We start from the raw sequence: 16,399 nt of genomic DNA on the forward strand, positions 1-16,399 counted from the left end.
TCTCCTGGCAAGTGATGTTAGGGTTTCCATGTTCCGTGACCGTCAAAAGGATCTTGTCCCATTCTTCTTCATGGAAGGTGATCTTATAGCGTGCAACTACATCGATGGTGTGATGGCAGCCCTCAACATCGTTCACGATCCAGATGAGTGGAGACTCTTCATTGATTCATCGAAGACGAGTCTTAAAGCTGTTTTACTGCATAATGGCAATGTTTTGCCATCAATTCCAGTTGGTCATGCAGTCCATATGAAGGAAACCTATGACAACATGAAACAACTTTTGAGGTGCATAAACTATGACCAACATCAGTGGCAGCTTTGTGGCGATTTGAAGGTTGTTGCTCTGTTGCTTTGTCTGCAGACTGGATACACAAAGTACTGCTGTTTTCTCTGCGAATGGGATAGTCGTGCAAGAGATTCCCACTACATCAAGAAAGATTGGCCACTCCGACAGTCATTGGAGCCTGGGAGGAAAAGTGTTCAGCATCCACCACTTGTTGAATCAAGGAAGATTTTGTTACCACCCTTCCACATCAAGCTGGGTCTGATGAAGAACTTTGTCAAGGCCATTGACAAAACACAAGCAGTTTTCAAGTACCTCCATGGAAAATTTCCAAGGTTAAGTGAAGCTAAGATAAAGGAAGGTGTTTTTGTTGGTCCTCAGATTCGTGAACTTCTTTGAGATGATGCATTTGACCATGCACTGCGTGGCAAGGAAAAGACGGCATGGAAAGCCTTTCAGTTAGTGGCAATAAATTTTCTCGGAAACAACAAGGCAGACAACTACAGGTTGTTGGTGGAAAACCTCCTCAAGGCATACAAAAGCCTTGGTTGCAACATATCACTAAAGATACATTTTTTGCACTCTCATCTAGATTTTTTTCCCACCAAACTGCGGAGCAGTGAGCGACGAGTACGGCGAGCTATTTCACCAGGACATTGCAACAATGGAGAAACACTATCAGGGCCAATAGAGCCCATCAATGCTTGCAGACTATTGCTGGACAGTGACAAGAGATGCTCCATTTAATACAAGAGACAAGCCAAGAAACGCCGAGTAGACACCGAATAGGACTAAACTATGTACATAATAGTTTTTTGCCTTTTGTTTCATAATAAATTTTATTTCTATAACCCTTTTGCTGATTTTTAAAGTGTTACATAAACAGGACAGGTGAAATATTATCATGTAAAGCAACCATAAACACATGAAAAGACCTAGGTTTACAATTTATGATTAAAACTCTATCTACACAATATACATAGACATAAAATGTAAAAACTTAAATATCTTAGAAACAGTAGCCAATCAGTTGTTTTAATTGTCATATTTGAAATCAGCACATCAAAATACATAATAAATAGCACATTTTATCTCTGAAACAGACTACTTCTCAAAAATTGTAGACCAGTGTTACATTTGGCTGGTGTCTGAAACAATTGCAGTGATGTTTGCTACACACTTTGTGTGTGTGTTAGTTTGTGAAAGTGGAGATGTGATAGAAGAATTTTTATGTCCTATGTTACAAAATGAATGACATCTTTCATATGCATAATATAACTGTTTCTCTTCTTAGCCATAGATTTCATAATCTCCAATGGCAGGGAAAAAATATTTGGAAACACTGACATTATACTCTGATTCATTATGCTCCAATTTGTTTCCTTATAGTTGATAAGTTTTTGCTACAGATACATAACTGGGTTTTATCTGGCTGTATTGCTGTTAACAGTTGCACTAAACAAGTGGCTTAACTATTACTCATTACAGTATATCAAACTTACCGGTACTTCTAAAAGTAAAGTCCACATAAAATGGTTAAAATAGATAAAAAGTGAGTGAGAGAATGCCAGACATCAAACTCCATTTGTCTATATCAGCAGATACATAACTATTGTTTTAATCACTGCAGGTTTCTAACTTTTCCTTCTGTTGTATGCATTCTTCTTTTCATAGCAGATGCTGAGGAGCACTGACAAATTATAGTTCATTTATCAATAAGTGTTCATTGCTTGATTATGATGAAAAACCCTGCTACTATTTAAGACTTGTTTTTACAGCGTTTCCATTTTCTTCCTTCATCTTTTCAGATTATGGCACAGGCTCAAGGCTTTGGGAGGAAATACATTAAAGCCTTTTTTAAAGGCTTCTTTGTTGCTGTTCCTGTGACAGTCACTTTTCTAGATAGAGTGGCCTGTGTAGCAAGAGTGGAAGGAGCATCAATGCAGGTAACAAAGCTTTATTTACTGTTAAATTAAATCCATGTGTTTAGCAAGGCCTGTCTCTCAGTTTTAAATGACTGATAACCCAGTTTTAAAGGTGGAGGGTGCAGGTGGGATATTGTGTAGTAAAATGAAATGTATGGAGAGGGCCTTACCTGACGGAGTGGTCTACTTTCTAATATGTCACATGGGTATTCTGTAGTATGACAAGAAAAGGCTCTTGGGAGTAAAACTTCACAGAAGACTATAATGCCAAGGAAAGCAAAGAGGTATTCTTTCAACAAAAGATCTTGCTAAAATTTTGGCAAATCCAGATATACTCATTTTACAGTAGTAAAAATTTCAGTATGAAATGTTCTATTTAAAACACTATGCATTTTAATTTTAAAAGAAAAAACAATTATTACCAGGCTTATTATTACTCATGACTTGTATACAGGTATCATTTCAATAAGGAACCTGTGGAACTCGTTGCCAGGAGTGGTTGTTAAGGCCAAAACTACAATTGGGTTCAAAAAAGAATTAAATAAATTCATGGAGGATATGTCAATCAATGGTCAGCATTGCCAACATGGTCAGTGATGCCACACCATGCCCTGGGAGTCCCTAGCCTCTGACCACCAGAAGCTGGTAATGGACAACAGGGGATGGAACACTTGGATTATTGTCTGTTCTGTTCATTCCCTCTGAAGCGCCTGGTATTGGCCACTGTCGGAAGACAGAATACTGGGCTAGATGGACCATTGATCTGACATCCTATATGGCTATTCTTATATTCTTAAGCTGGAAAATAGATGGCTTGAAATCGTGCTAATGCTTATTTTGTTTATTCGGAAAGTGATATTCTAATGAGGTTATACTGTATGCTTGCGATATAAACTGATGTACGAAAGCACATGAATATTGTGATATTTTTTGCAGTTTAAAGGGACATTTAAAAGGAAACAAAGGATTCTTGCTACTGAAAACCACCACTGCTTCCCCTTACTGTGTTATTGGGACTTTTCAAATGGATGCTGTTTCAATTTTGCAATTCTGTCAGGGTGATTCTGTTTGCCCGTTGCTTCATTGCATTCTGATGAGCATATTCCAACATGTGTAGCTGTAGTGTCTATCTTCTTCTAACAGTGCAATCGCCCGTCCCCCAGTGAAAATTACCTTAGTGTAGCAAGGGGATTGTCTTCTCTGTCTTCTTTAAGGATAATAGGGACCAGGGGTGAATCAACTTCTGTTCCATGTCATGGCTCTTTAAAGTTCCTGGACTTCTGGAGTAGCTGAAGATCTCAGGAAGAGGAGAGGCAGGTGTTGGGAGAGAGGAAGTGTCTTGGGGAAAACCCAGGCTACTGTTTCTTTAAGGGCCCAGGACCAGGAGCCTTGTAGTGTAGTGTGGGGCCAGGCCTTCCCTCTCTCCCAGCCAACAGGATAAGCTCTGGAAAAGAAAGCATTATATATTCTTCCTCTTCTGTCATAACGAGAGATACTAGCAGGGGACAGCCTGCTGACTTGGGCCAGCTCAGGAGGGAAAGGACTGAGTTACAAATGGGCCAGCTGGGAGAAGCTGGCTAAGGCTGCAAGGGGCCTGAAATTAGCACATAGGTCCTAGAAGGAGGGCTGAGGGACTCCTGAATGAGGGAGAAGAAATGTGCTTGAACTAGCACGCAGGCCCCAGAAACGAGACTGTGGAACTTTGGTATCAGGGTGAAGAAACCTGCTTGAACTAGCAAACATACCCCTGAAGGAGGGTTGTGAGACTCCTGAATCAGGGAGAAGAAACTTGCTTGAACACAGACTCCAGAAACAGGACTGTGGGACCCCTAAACTTAGGAGAAGAGAGGCTAAGCCTGAGGAGCTAAAAAGAGTTTGTATTTGGGAGAAGACTAAATAAATAAGACCTCACAAAGGAGGGGATCCTATTTTATGTATTCTAGCCTGAGTGTAAATTATTGTAAAGGACTAAGGGCTGGTCTACCAGTGCAGCTACAACGCTGTAGTGTGTCTGATGTAGACTCACTATGCCAACGGGAGAGCGCATAATTACCCCACATCAGCTAGAGGTGGAGGATGTAACTTGCATTCCTTAGGCGGTAGCTTTTTCACACTCTGAATGATGTAACTTACATTGACTTAAGCGATAGTGAAGAAAAGCCCTAAGAGGGAACTGAGAGCAGGGCAATCTCAGGCAGTGTGACTTCAATTTGATATTGCTCAGTCTTGATGATGAATATAAATTACTACTTGATCATGAATTTTATCTTTTTTTTTTTTTTTTTTTAATAGTAAAGGCTTCAAAAGTACTTACAGATTAAAGGTTTGACTCTGTGAGGGACTGAGCTGACTTTTTTGATGCCCTGAGCCCAATGAGAATTAAAGGTATTCAGCACTACTAGGATCAGCCTCTAAAGGTTTGAAAATGCTGATTCATAGTATTTGAAATGTTTTGGGCTCGATGAACTTTCAACAAACCACATGTTTGCATTTCCTGTCAGCTCACCTGATGGGCTACAAGGGAGCCTGGACTTCCAGAGTCCATGGCTTTGGGCTGCCCTGCATGCTGATTGCCACAGGGCTGGGGACCCCAGGACTTCCAGACTCCTGGGCCTGCTGACTCCCCAGGATTCCTGATTCTCACAGCCTAGTAGGGCTGCCCTGAAGGTGTAGATGTCATAAACTTGGCATCTGGTGGTTCTTGTAAATTTCACTGTTGCCCACCAATGTCAGTTTCATTCACCAGATGCCAGAGTCTTGGGGAGCAGATTTCACTTTTAAAACACCATGTGTTGATGATTCTGAAACAAAAATTTCACGGAATTTCCATTTCATAGGAAACTTCAAAAAATTGGTTTACCAAATTTCAAAATGTTGACATTTCCCACTAAACAAATTCAAGTTTTGGCCAGCTCTACTTTTGTCCAATAGCTGAAAAATGTATGTTAATTTTTTAGCCCATTGAGACAGGACCTCAGATTTACATCTCCTGAAAGGCAGCATCTCCAACAATACAATACAATACGTTCTAGAACCATGCTGGAATATTGGTTTAGTGCTGATTTGGAGGGATGAGTGTTACAACCCAATCCACATGATCTTTTGTATAAGATAAGTTTGAATAACACAAAAAGCATAGTTAAAAACAGTTATACTTCTATGCTATATAACATATCTCACATTCGTATGTCATGACATTTTTCAGAAAAACTACAAACCTTAACTCATTTTAAACATTCATAATAAAATATTCAGTTATTTTTATGTGAAGGTTTATTAGATCCAAATGAGACCAGTCTTTTAGCAGGCATGTTATTTTAACGAAATGTATCTCTCTCTCATACTGCAGAGCTTGAGAAAGGAAAACTGCAAGTCACTGCTTTAGAATGCCATTTTTTTATCTTGCACTCCAGAAAGTGATTTATGTTGAATGCATTTGAAAGCTATAGGATAGGAGGGAAAGTAAAGCTCAGTCAACATGTAGTCTTATTCATCAATAGCACGCTTCTATTGGGTATATGATTGTGTTGACTTCAAGCTCTCACTGTATGATCTCCAAGATTTGATTTGTACTAGACCGCTTAGACGCCTAGCTGGCTTTTTGCACTCATTATTCTGATTCCTGCTGAGTTTGAAATTAAAAGTTTTATGTCAAGAAGCAAGGAATAGGGCTTTTTTTCTTTTCAGATTTTTTGCTTTTTGTTTTTATTTTGAACCCAGAACGTGTGTAATGTTGCTCCACAATCACTAAAGATTGTAACTCTTTTGATACTCTGGCAAATATACTGCACGGAGGTCCTCAAGAAAACAGATATTTTGCAATTTATCCTCAATCATTATGGCAGACTTCACGAATGTAATTGTTTCATGTTGATTTCGCATTTTCACCTGGTGGAACCTTTCTTCTGCTCAGTCACCTCTTTGTGGGTATTCATCACTAATCTGTAAAGTAATGCACCATTCAGTGTTACCACACTTTACTGCTTCATCATCTGACTTTTTTTCTTTTTAAGTGTCCTTTTCTTTAAATCCCTAGTGGAGGCCTTGTTTCTTAGACCATCAGAGTTTTATGGAGATATACCTATCTCATAGAACCGGAAGGGACCCTAAAAGGTCATCAAGTCCAACCCCCTGCCTTCACTAGCAGGACCAAGTACTGATTTTGCCCCAGATCCCTAAGTGGCCCCCTCAAGGATTGAACTTACAACCCTGGGCTTAGCAGGCCAATGCTCAAACCACTGAACTATCCATCCCCTTGTGGTGTGCTCCTCTAACATCTTGTTAGTAATAGTGGACTTCAAATGGATCCGTGTTGATTTACAGCATTGAATATATGTGACACAGAAACAGCTGGTGTGATAATTTAGTGATTTACTGTTATGGATCTTGCAATTTTTCCTGTAATGTTGACTATACGCTTATTTTATAGGGTTACTGTCCTATATAAATGCACCTTCATTTTCAGTCTATATCTGTTCATGGCTTCTTCTGTTGAGTTACAATGCTTTCTGTTTGTCTGATACATTAAAGTTTGTTTATACTTCAGTGGATTGATCATGTTTTTTCCTAATGATGTGAAAAAAGGAACCCCCTGATGGTTAATGAACGTAAGGATTCATATATCCAAATTAGCTGCTTTGAAATGTTAGATTACAAAATGAGCTTGCAATTTTATTTCCAAGTTCAGCAACAAACAATTGTGTGTGTTATACTAAGAATTTAGTCTGATGATCAATATCCTCTGACAAAGTACACCTGCCACTGTAAACACTACAGTAGCAAATATTTTTGACTATTATAATCCATTATGCAGTGTACCTGTAGTAATTACTTATTCTATGGCAATTTCTCCTTACATTATTATTGTAATATTATGATTACCGTGACTATACCTATGCCTGCATGCTGCTTTGAATATTTCTCCTCTTCTTCAAGCTCTAAGAAAATAAGCCTTGACCTTCTTGTGTCCACCAGCAGCATAATAAGTATCAAGTTAATCATTATTTATTGTTAAAGGGTGTATTATTTCCTTCTTACTGATAGAACCTTGTGTCCCGTGAGGCTCCCATCATATGACTGGGACCTCAATTTACATGCATTTAGCATTAGATTCATTAGTAATTGGAGAGTCAAAGTGCTGTGTGACTTCTGCACCCTTGTTCTAAATTAAGACCTATGTGTCCCATTTGCACTGAGCTATTAAGTCAGGAGCTTGAACAAACTAGAGAGGTTTCAGACTAGAGATATGTATGCAACATTTTTGGATTTTGTTTCCTTAAAAATAACAGCATTTATGGGTCCATTTGTTAACCCTCTTTCAGAAGTAGCAGTAGGTGTGTTTGTGGATTTTTTTTTAAACTTGGGGTTTTACTGCTAATAAAAAAGCATGGAGTGTAAGTTACCTGTAAACACAGTTTTATATATGGTGTTAGTGTTCAGGAAAGACATCACAATTTATACTGTTTGCTAGAAGATTTATTATTGGTTGCGGGGGACTGTAATTGTTAATGTAAAATGAAGGTCATCTCCTTCAGGTTCTCCCTTCTTCATGCCTTCTGCTCCTAAAGAACTGTTTCTGTATGTCTCAATAAGATGTCATTTCATTATATCAAGATGCTGTGGGAAAGAAGCAAAGCAAGTTATCCTAAATTTCAGTGTGTCCCTTGGATGTAATGTTAAAACATAGCTATTAATGAATTGGGTACCAAGCCTCTACCTCCAATCAAACAATGTCAGTAATACATTTTTAATAACAGTATAATTTTCACAAACTTGGCATAAGGTTTAGAATGCTGTGGAATACAATGATATTAATATATCAGCATATATTTAAAGTATAAGAGATTGTTTAACGTCACTAATCATTAGAACAGAAGACTGGGAGGCAACTGCTAGGTTGTAACTGTGTCACTGACTTGCTGTTTGTCCTTGGGCAGATCAGCTTACTTTTCCATGCCTTAAAACCCCCATCCTTAAAATGAAGATAATACTCACTTATCGCACAGGGACAAGGTGTTGTGAGTTTTGATGAATGCTGACATAGTATTTTGAAAGCTATGTAAGCATAAGGTGTGAAATGCATCTATTTTTGGAGCCAGAGGTTCAAATTCCAATTGTGTCAAACCCACCCTCCAGCCTTACTGGGTTTCTCCACACGAAGATATAGGCCGTGTCTACATGCCGACCATTTATGTTGGCAAAACTTATAACACTCAGGGGTGTGAAAAAACACCCCCTGAGTGACATAAGTTATGTGTCTCCCACCGATGTAACTACCGCTGCTCGTTGGGGGTGGTTTAATTTTGTTGACGGGAGAGCTCCCTTCCATCGGCATAGAGCGGCTACACAAGAGATCTTACAGCGGCGCAGCTGCATCAGTACAACTGTGCCATAAGAACGGCCATACTGGGTCAGACCAAAATAAGTATTAGCATGATTTCAAGCCATCTATTTTGCAGCTTAAGAATATAAGAACAGCCATACAGGATGTCAGACCAAAGGTCTATCTAGTCCAGTATCCTGTCTTCTGACAGTGGCCAATGCCAGGTACCTCACAGGGAATGAACAGAACAGGTAATCATCAAGTGATCAGTCCCGTCGCCCATTCCCAGCTTCTGGCAACTGTAAGCTCTCTAGTTTAGACATAGCCTTAGTGTGCAGCAAGCTAGGGTGTGAATGATTCAAACAGCGGTATGTCAAAGTGCACTATGGAACTTTTAGTGCATGGCAGCAGGGTCCACACAGTGAGTTAGTGCACATTAGGCTAGTATGCTGTAGATTTACACCCTGGCTTTCTGTGCACTAAGTCTCCATATAGACAAGCCCATAGGTAGATAAGTTGAGTACCAAGCAGTGCACTTGTGGGAATCTTTTAGATGAAACTTTATGTAGCTCTCCCCGCCACTTTCCTCCCTGGGTTACTCAGGAACAGGCAACACGCACTTGTGTGCCTGGGCACCTGATGTTGTTGACATTAAAGGAGATCCTGAGTATCCCAGTGGTGATGTTGGATAGGTGGGACATGGCACTCTGTTGGTTCTGTGTATCAGCCCAGCCAAGATAACAAGCTGCACAACCCATCTGAAGATGGGAGTTGGCCCCACCAAATGTCAGCAGCTCTGGATCCTGGTTCGATGGGAAGATTACTCTGCCTCTCCTGAGACTCAATCTCTCTGCTGTGCCCCTTCCCTTGCAAGTACTTTCCCAAATAAGAGTAGGGGTTGCTCACTGTACCTTCATGGCAGACTCATCTCAGTCAGCTCCAGGCACAGCAATAGTCTCTCCCCTGGCTCCAGTGAAGCCACAAACATCTCTGAAGCTCCTTGCTCCATCAAAGCCCCAGCAGGCTTTCTGCAGCAGCTTCTGTCTTCCTAGCAGCAGCTCCTGGTATGGGCAGAGTGCCACACCGGCAGTCTGGCTCCTTTCCTCTTTCTCTTCCCCCCCGCCCCCCCCCCCCCACACTGCCTGCTCTCTCTGCACTCCCTGGAAGAGAAAGTCTCTCACTTTTTCCCCAAGGCATCATGGGAGTTGTAATCTCTAAGACTAGATTGCAGCACACAGGATCTTCCCAACTAGAGCAGCCCCAATAAAGTTCAGAGGCCCCTCTAATAAAAGGGGCCTATACATAAAAAATAGGGTCTGTGCAGTCTACATAGACATCAGAGATTCTATGACACTTTCAATTACATTAGGGGTTTGTGCTTTTGTCATTGCTCCACTATCCTCACTGTCATGCAGGATGCTACTTACCCATTGATTGCTACCCTCCAGTGCAGAGGTGGTTGCATTTCAGTGGCGTGAATATAGTTTGTGAATCATTTGCAAAGTAAAGTGCTATGCAAATGTAGAAATTATCCTCTGATGAAAGATGCTGCATAAATAGAAAGTATAATATAAGTAGGAAACAATATTAAAAAAAAATCTGATGTCCACTGAAATATAGTTGTAATAAGATGATTTCCCTTAACTGGTGCTTGCTGTACATATAGTTTGCTAAATATATACCTGCCATTTCTAAGTATTAGGGGCCAAATTCCATTGACCTCAATTGGAGTTTTGCCAGTTTACACCAGTGGAAATTTGACTCTGTGAGTTTAAACCTGCAGATAAAAAGGAAACTATCTTTTGTACTTAGTACCTGACTAAAATAATGTATCGTAAATAAATGTTTTATACCTTATTCTGATACTGATGTCTATGCATGAGCTTCATTCTTGTTAACATGACTTATACCTGCCTAAAACCTTGGTGGATCCATTTTTGTCTTACGTCCATAAGCTAATATCACACAAGTCCTATTTTAAATAAATCTTTGTCAGCCTCTGTCTGGGTAGGAGACAAAAGAGGAATGAAGAAACACTGTTTATAATGAAGAGAAATGGCATTCAATTTTTAAGCAGCTTTATAAATAGAAAACAGTCAATGAGTAGGCAGATGAGAAAATATGAATCATTACAATTACTTTAGTGAAGCTGAATTCTGTGTCAGAAATTCTAGGTAGTCTTCTTTAGACTAGCAACATAATTCGTAAATAATTATTGTGAATATAAGTAAACTGAGGCCTACACTGAGTGATGACAGGTTGATGAGAGCTCTAAGACAATGTGTTGGGAGGACTTCATTTCAATGCATTGTGCCTGTTTGTTGTGATCATCATAGATACATCCAATATGAGCTGGAGAGCCCCAGAAGCTAATTAGCTCATGGTTGGTGGAATGCTCCACATAAATGTCAAAGAACAGAGAACTGAAAGGTGGAATCTGAAGTCTTTTCTGCAGTTAATCAAGATACATGTCAGTTAGCACTGTAATAACAACATGACAGCTGGAGCTCGTTGAATATTTTCTGATGGAATACTTCCATTGGAAAATGCTGATTTGATAGAATCAAAACATTCTGCTGTAGCATAATGATTCTGTCAAAACTTTCAGTGGAAACAAGGTAGGCCAACTAGCCTTGTTGCCTGCCAGCCTGGGCGCTCCCTGCTTCCCAGGGCAGCTGGGAAGAAGCTGAAAAATTCCATTTTGGTTGTCCTGTGACTTTTTTTTTTTTTTTTTTTTTTTTTTTTTAAACCTTTCGTCCTGATTCAGGATAAATATTTTTTTCAAAATTTTCCACATGATGGAAATGCCATTTTTTGACCAGCTCTGTTGGCAACTGTCTATTATAGCCTCGAAGAAGGGGTTAGCAGTCTCAGAACTCTCTCAAGAGGCAGGTATTTGATTGGACTGATGCCAGCCTGACTGAGTACATTCCCAAACTCTAAATCTGTCAAGCAAAGGGGCGTGCTAGCAGATGACCTCCATTACATATTTCAGGGACAACATGAGTGATACTTGATACAGACTATGGCAGAATGGCTCTTCTAAGAATGGTGCCACTCTTCATGAGAAGTTGTAGTGGAAAGCATTCTTGATTCCTGTTGTAGCCTAAGAAGAGTATGGAATTGCAGTTGAATTACAATTTGCATATTGTAGTGTATTGCAAGATGTACATTGTACTTTACTATAAATATATGGCATTTAACTATATCAGCACCTAATATACGTAGGTTCCACTGAACATACTCTTCTCACCAGTGATTCCGATCCTGGTCCCATAAAACCAATGGCCTTTAGCTTTAATGGGATCAGGATTGGGACCTCCCAGGAAATGGGAGAGGAGCTGGAGAGGAGTTTTAGGAAAAATGTTGAATTTCTTTCTTTTAACATAAAACCGTTTTCCTCTTTCCTTAGCCTTCCTTGAATCCAGGGGAAAGACAGGTGTCTGATGTAGTGCTTTTAAACCATTGGAGTATTAGAAATTATGAAGTGCAACGTGGAGACATTGTGTCATTAGTGTAAGTAATTTCAAATACATTTCAACGCATATTTATGCACATCTTGAACCGTCAGCATTGTAATAGGTTTCATCTGTAATGCCACGGTGTATTTTTGCATGCTGGCAATGAAGCTATACAGAAAATTGATCGTATGAGCAACAAATGCATTATTATTGTAAATTTTCAACATATAAGAAATCTTCAAAGGGTTCAGTATCATGGATTTGCTTGAAAGGAGAAAAATGTCAAGTACTGTTATATAGATGTTTACAAGAACTGCCAAGAAAAAAAGACATGTGCAGTAAGGTATTTGAGATTTCTAATCAAGTATAATGATCAGTTCAATGATAATTATAGATCTGGAATACAGTAGGTAAAAAAAAACTTGGATTAATGTAGCATTGAAGAGACTATTTTTTTAGGTCATGTTGCTTTATGGATATATTTAATTCAGGAGGAAAACCCTCTATTTTCTTAATGTTTAACATATCATAGTAACTTTTATCTGGAAAAGTCTATTTACCACATTTAAGTTTAAGTAAGATCATAAAAATCAGACTTCTCTTTAAAGTACAACTTTATATAAAAAAAGAAAAAGGCGTATGAATTAGAACATGGAGGCCTATGTATCAAGCCAAAAGGTGGCACTGTTTCTCTGTTGAAAATATTCAAGACCATTAGAGGACAAAAACTCCATTTCAATCTTAATGCAATATAGAAATGGAATGTCAAAGTGTGTATAACTGACATGATATAATACGTTCTCATAGTATATGCTTAGATGGTTTAAGCTTAAGGTTTTTAGTTTTATAAGGAAAATGCACAGTATATAGACTACAACTGAACTTGTCTTCTAAAGTTAATTTCCTTAGGTTCCCTATGCATGTTACATCTGTTTTAATGGACCATGTTGTTATGGCTACCTGTGTACTGAGGTGGCAATTAATATATACATTTTACAATTATTTAAGCAAATATAAAAAATCTACTGCTGTTCTTTTGTAGGAATTTTTGGATTTATTTTTCTGGTTCTTGAATGGGCTACTGCGTTTTCTAACAGATTTTTCTAAACGCTTTGACTAAAGTAGTATATTATTCATATTTGAGACACCTTACACTTTGTGGAGGGCCTCCAAATTCAGGCCAGCTTATTGACTGAATGCATAGAAGCAGATTCTACATGTGTGTACGTACTTCTGCCCAAGTCATATCCTAGAGGTTACTTTAAATACAGTAGTATATCTGGTTAGTAATTATTGGACTGAATAGAAAGTCAGTGAGTTTAACCAGGCACAACTGGAATAACATGGTTACATAGTCATTATGCTTTCAAAGGTTCCCTGCTATTGTCTGATCCATCTGTATGGATTACTTTCATATTGTCACACAGATGACCTGTTTTTGAAACCTTCTTGTTACCAGCCTTTTACATGCTGGGTTATACAGTTGTGTCCTCATTACTCTTTTGTCTTCTGTTTGACAGGGTTGTTCCCTCAGTTAGTTGGTGGTGGAAAGATTATCCACCCATGTGGAAGAGGTTGCATAATAGCCATGCAGCTGTACTGAGTTTTTTCCTTATTCTCTTGGGAAGTGTGCGGAAAGCACTGAATAGTATGTTCAAAAGTCACTATGAGCACAAAGGAAAACAAAGAGATGAAATTTAAGAAGATTCAGTATAGTTTTTTTTATGTAGAAATGTTAAAGGATACATCATATGTCATTACTTAATTTAGAGAATCTTATTATGTGGGTTCATTAGAAATTGAGTTAAACTAGTACACTGGCCTTTCCCTACTTCCAAACTTTGGAGAAATTTCAATCTAAATTTTGTGTCTTAGGCCGTTATGTCATTATACATTTTAAAGTCTGAATATAACAATATGATGTGGTGAGCCTTGTATGATGTAGTATTCACATGAAAAGAAATTGTGCAGGCACATGTTTATTCATTCAAGAGATTTAACTTCTGGAACATGAGTCTTTTATTGAGTAAATGGATTAATTTCTTTATCCTACTCATCTTGATTCCCCACCTATGGTTATATGATTCAGTGGTCAGTACATATGTTGTTTGTGTGTAATTTTACTAGCTTATTCTTGCATCGAGTATTTGATATGGGCATCACTATACTGCTTGTTAGAGGACTCAGTTAGACTCCGAGATTACAGGTATGCATTGCTACACATCTTACAAAATCAGCAACTGCATGTACACCCACATGATACACAGTCGCTGGTTGTAGATGAGAAGCATTATACTGTGGCATCAATACTTAAAAATATAAATTGACATAGAGGGCCAGATTTGGCCTCTGGATGTTGCTCTTCTGGCTTCAATGTGAGTGAGTAACTGATGGAAGAATTTGGTAGTAGAGGTGAAGTTTGTGTAGTTTGAGGCTTGTAAAACCTAGTGTGATTTCATTGTTTCCTTTTTAGTTTTTGTTAGAAGGAGCAGGTTGACCCAGAGGCGGATTTGAGTACAGGCTTCTTTATTGCGATACTTGTTCTCTTCGACCCAATTGTCAAGTAAGCACTGGATTAGTTACAGCACACTCTTTTTGTCTAAGTTAGTATGTAAACTCCTACATCCTTTACAACACCCCAAAAACCCTTATTAAGTAATAGAAACACCCATACTGCTAGTATACCCATCCCTATCTATTGCTCACAGCATTACACATGTCATACAGGCATTTTTGCCTTGAAAATACATTTCTTTGTAACAATCTGTTGCTACAAATTTCCCTCATCAGCAGTTCTCAGGGGAGGGAGGAAGGGGCCCTGAGCCACAGGGCTTGTTTATGTAGCTAGGAAAGGAAGGGAGGGGGAGATAACATTTCTTTTACCTTCCTTCACACAAAGGGCATTTATTCGATAATTACATTTCTCATGCAGCTGCAGGCCTTATCAATTCTTACAAGAAACAGGGAAGGGAAAAATATGGCAACATATGTATTAAACAAAGAAATACTGCCTTCTTATGCCTTTGTCCCCTAATGCCATGTCAGCACATCAGCAATTTCTCAGGTCTTTTATTCATCCTGTGTTAGATATATATTAGGGCTGTCAAGTGATTAAAAACATTAATAGAATACCATTTATTTAAATATTTTTGGATGTTTTCAACATTTTCAAATGTATTGATTTCAATTACAATACAGAATACAAAGTGTACAGTGCTCACTTTATATTTATTTTTAGTACAAGTATTTGCACTGTAAAAAAAAAAGTATATTTCAAATCACCTAATACAAGTACACCTCTACCTCGATATAATGCGGCCCGATATAACATGAATTCAGATATAATGCGGTAAAGCAGCACGCCACGGGGGCGGGTCTGCCCACTCTGGCGGATCAAAGCAAGTTTGATATAACGCGGTTCCACCTATAACGCAGTAAGATATTTTGGCTCCCGAGGACAGCGTTATATCGGGGTAGAGGTGTACTGTAGTGCAGTCTCTTTATCATGAAAGTTGAACTTACAAATGTAGAATTATATACAAAAAAACCTGCGTTCAAAAATAAAACAATGTAAAATTTTAGAGCCTGCAAGTCCACTTAGTCTTACTTCTTGGTCAGCCAATTGCTCAGACAAACAAGTTTGTTTACATTTGTAGGAGATAATGCTGCCCGCTTCTTGTTTACAATGTCACCTGAAAGAGAGAACGGGTGTTCTCATGGCACTGTGGTAGCCGGCGTCGCAAGATATTTACCTGCCGATGCGCTAAAGATTCATTTGTCCCTTCATGCTTCAACCATCATTCCAGGGGACATGCGCCCATGCTGATGACAGGTTCTGCTTGATAACAATCCAAAGCAGTGTGGACCAATGCATGTTCATTTTCATTATCTGAGTCGGATGCCACCAGCAGAAGGTTGATTTTCTTTTGGTGGTTCAGGTTTTATAGTTTCCGCATCGGAGTGTTGCTCTTTTAAGACTTCTGAAAGTCTTAAAAATGCTCCACCCCTTGTCCCTGTCAGATTTTGGAAGGAACTTCAGATTTTTAAACCTTAGGTCAAATGCTGTAGCTATCTTTAGAAATCTCACATTGGTACCTTTTTTGGGTTTTGTCAAATCTGCAGTGAAAGTGTTCTTAAAATGAACATGTGCTGGGTCATCATTCGAGACTGCATAACATGAAATATATGTAAAAAGCAACAGAGGGTCCTGTGGCACCTTTAAGACTAACAGAAGTATTGGGAGCATAAGCTTTCGTGGGTAAGAACCTCACATGAAATATATGGTAGAATTTGTGGCTAAAACAGAGCAGGGGACATACAACTCTCCCCCAAGGAGTTCAGTCACAAATTTAATTAACGTATTATTTTTTAACGAGCGTCATCAACATGGAAGCGTGTCCTCTGGAAT

At 38.9% G+C, this 16,399-nt stretch overlaps 1 protein-coding gene across 9 annotated transcripts in view; it reads left to right on the forward strand.

The window, feature by feature from the left end:
* IMMP2L (inner mitochondrial membrane peptidase subunit 2) overlaps positions 1 to 16,399 on the forward strand; it is an 841,928-nt gene that overhangs the window by 35,881 nt on the left and 789,648 nt on the right. For all 9 annotated transcript variants that reach the window (XR_010590308.1, XM_065556733.1, XM_005310785.5 and 6 more), the window contains 2 exons: positions 2,092 to 2,229; positions 11,943 to 12,046. Coding sequence is in view for 8 of the 9 variants with exons in the window: in XM_065556714.1 (XP_065412786.1) it covers positions 2,092 to 2,229; positions 11,943 to 12,046 (242 nt within the window). In the remaining variant the exon portion in view is untranslated. Of the gene's footprint in view, positions 1 to 2,091; positions 2,230 to 11,942; positions 12,047 to 16,399 lie in introns of those variants that run through there.

Source organism: Chrysemys picta, chromosome 1 (genome assembly GCF_011386835.1).
Source record: "Chrysemys picta bellii isolate R12L10 chromosome 1, ASM1138683v2, whole genome shotgun sequence".
NCBI lineage: Eukaryota > Metazoa > Chordata > Testudines > Emydidae > Chrysemys > Chrysemys picta.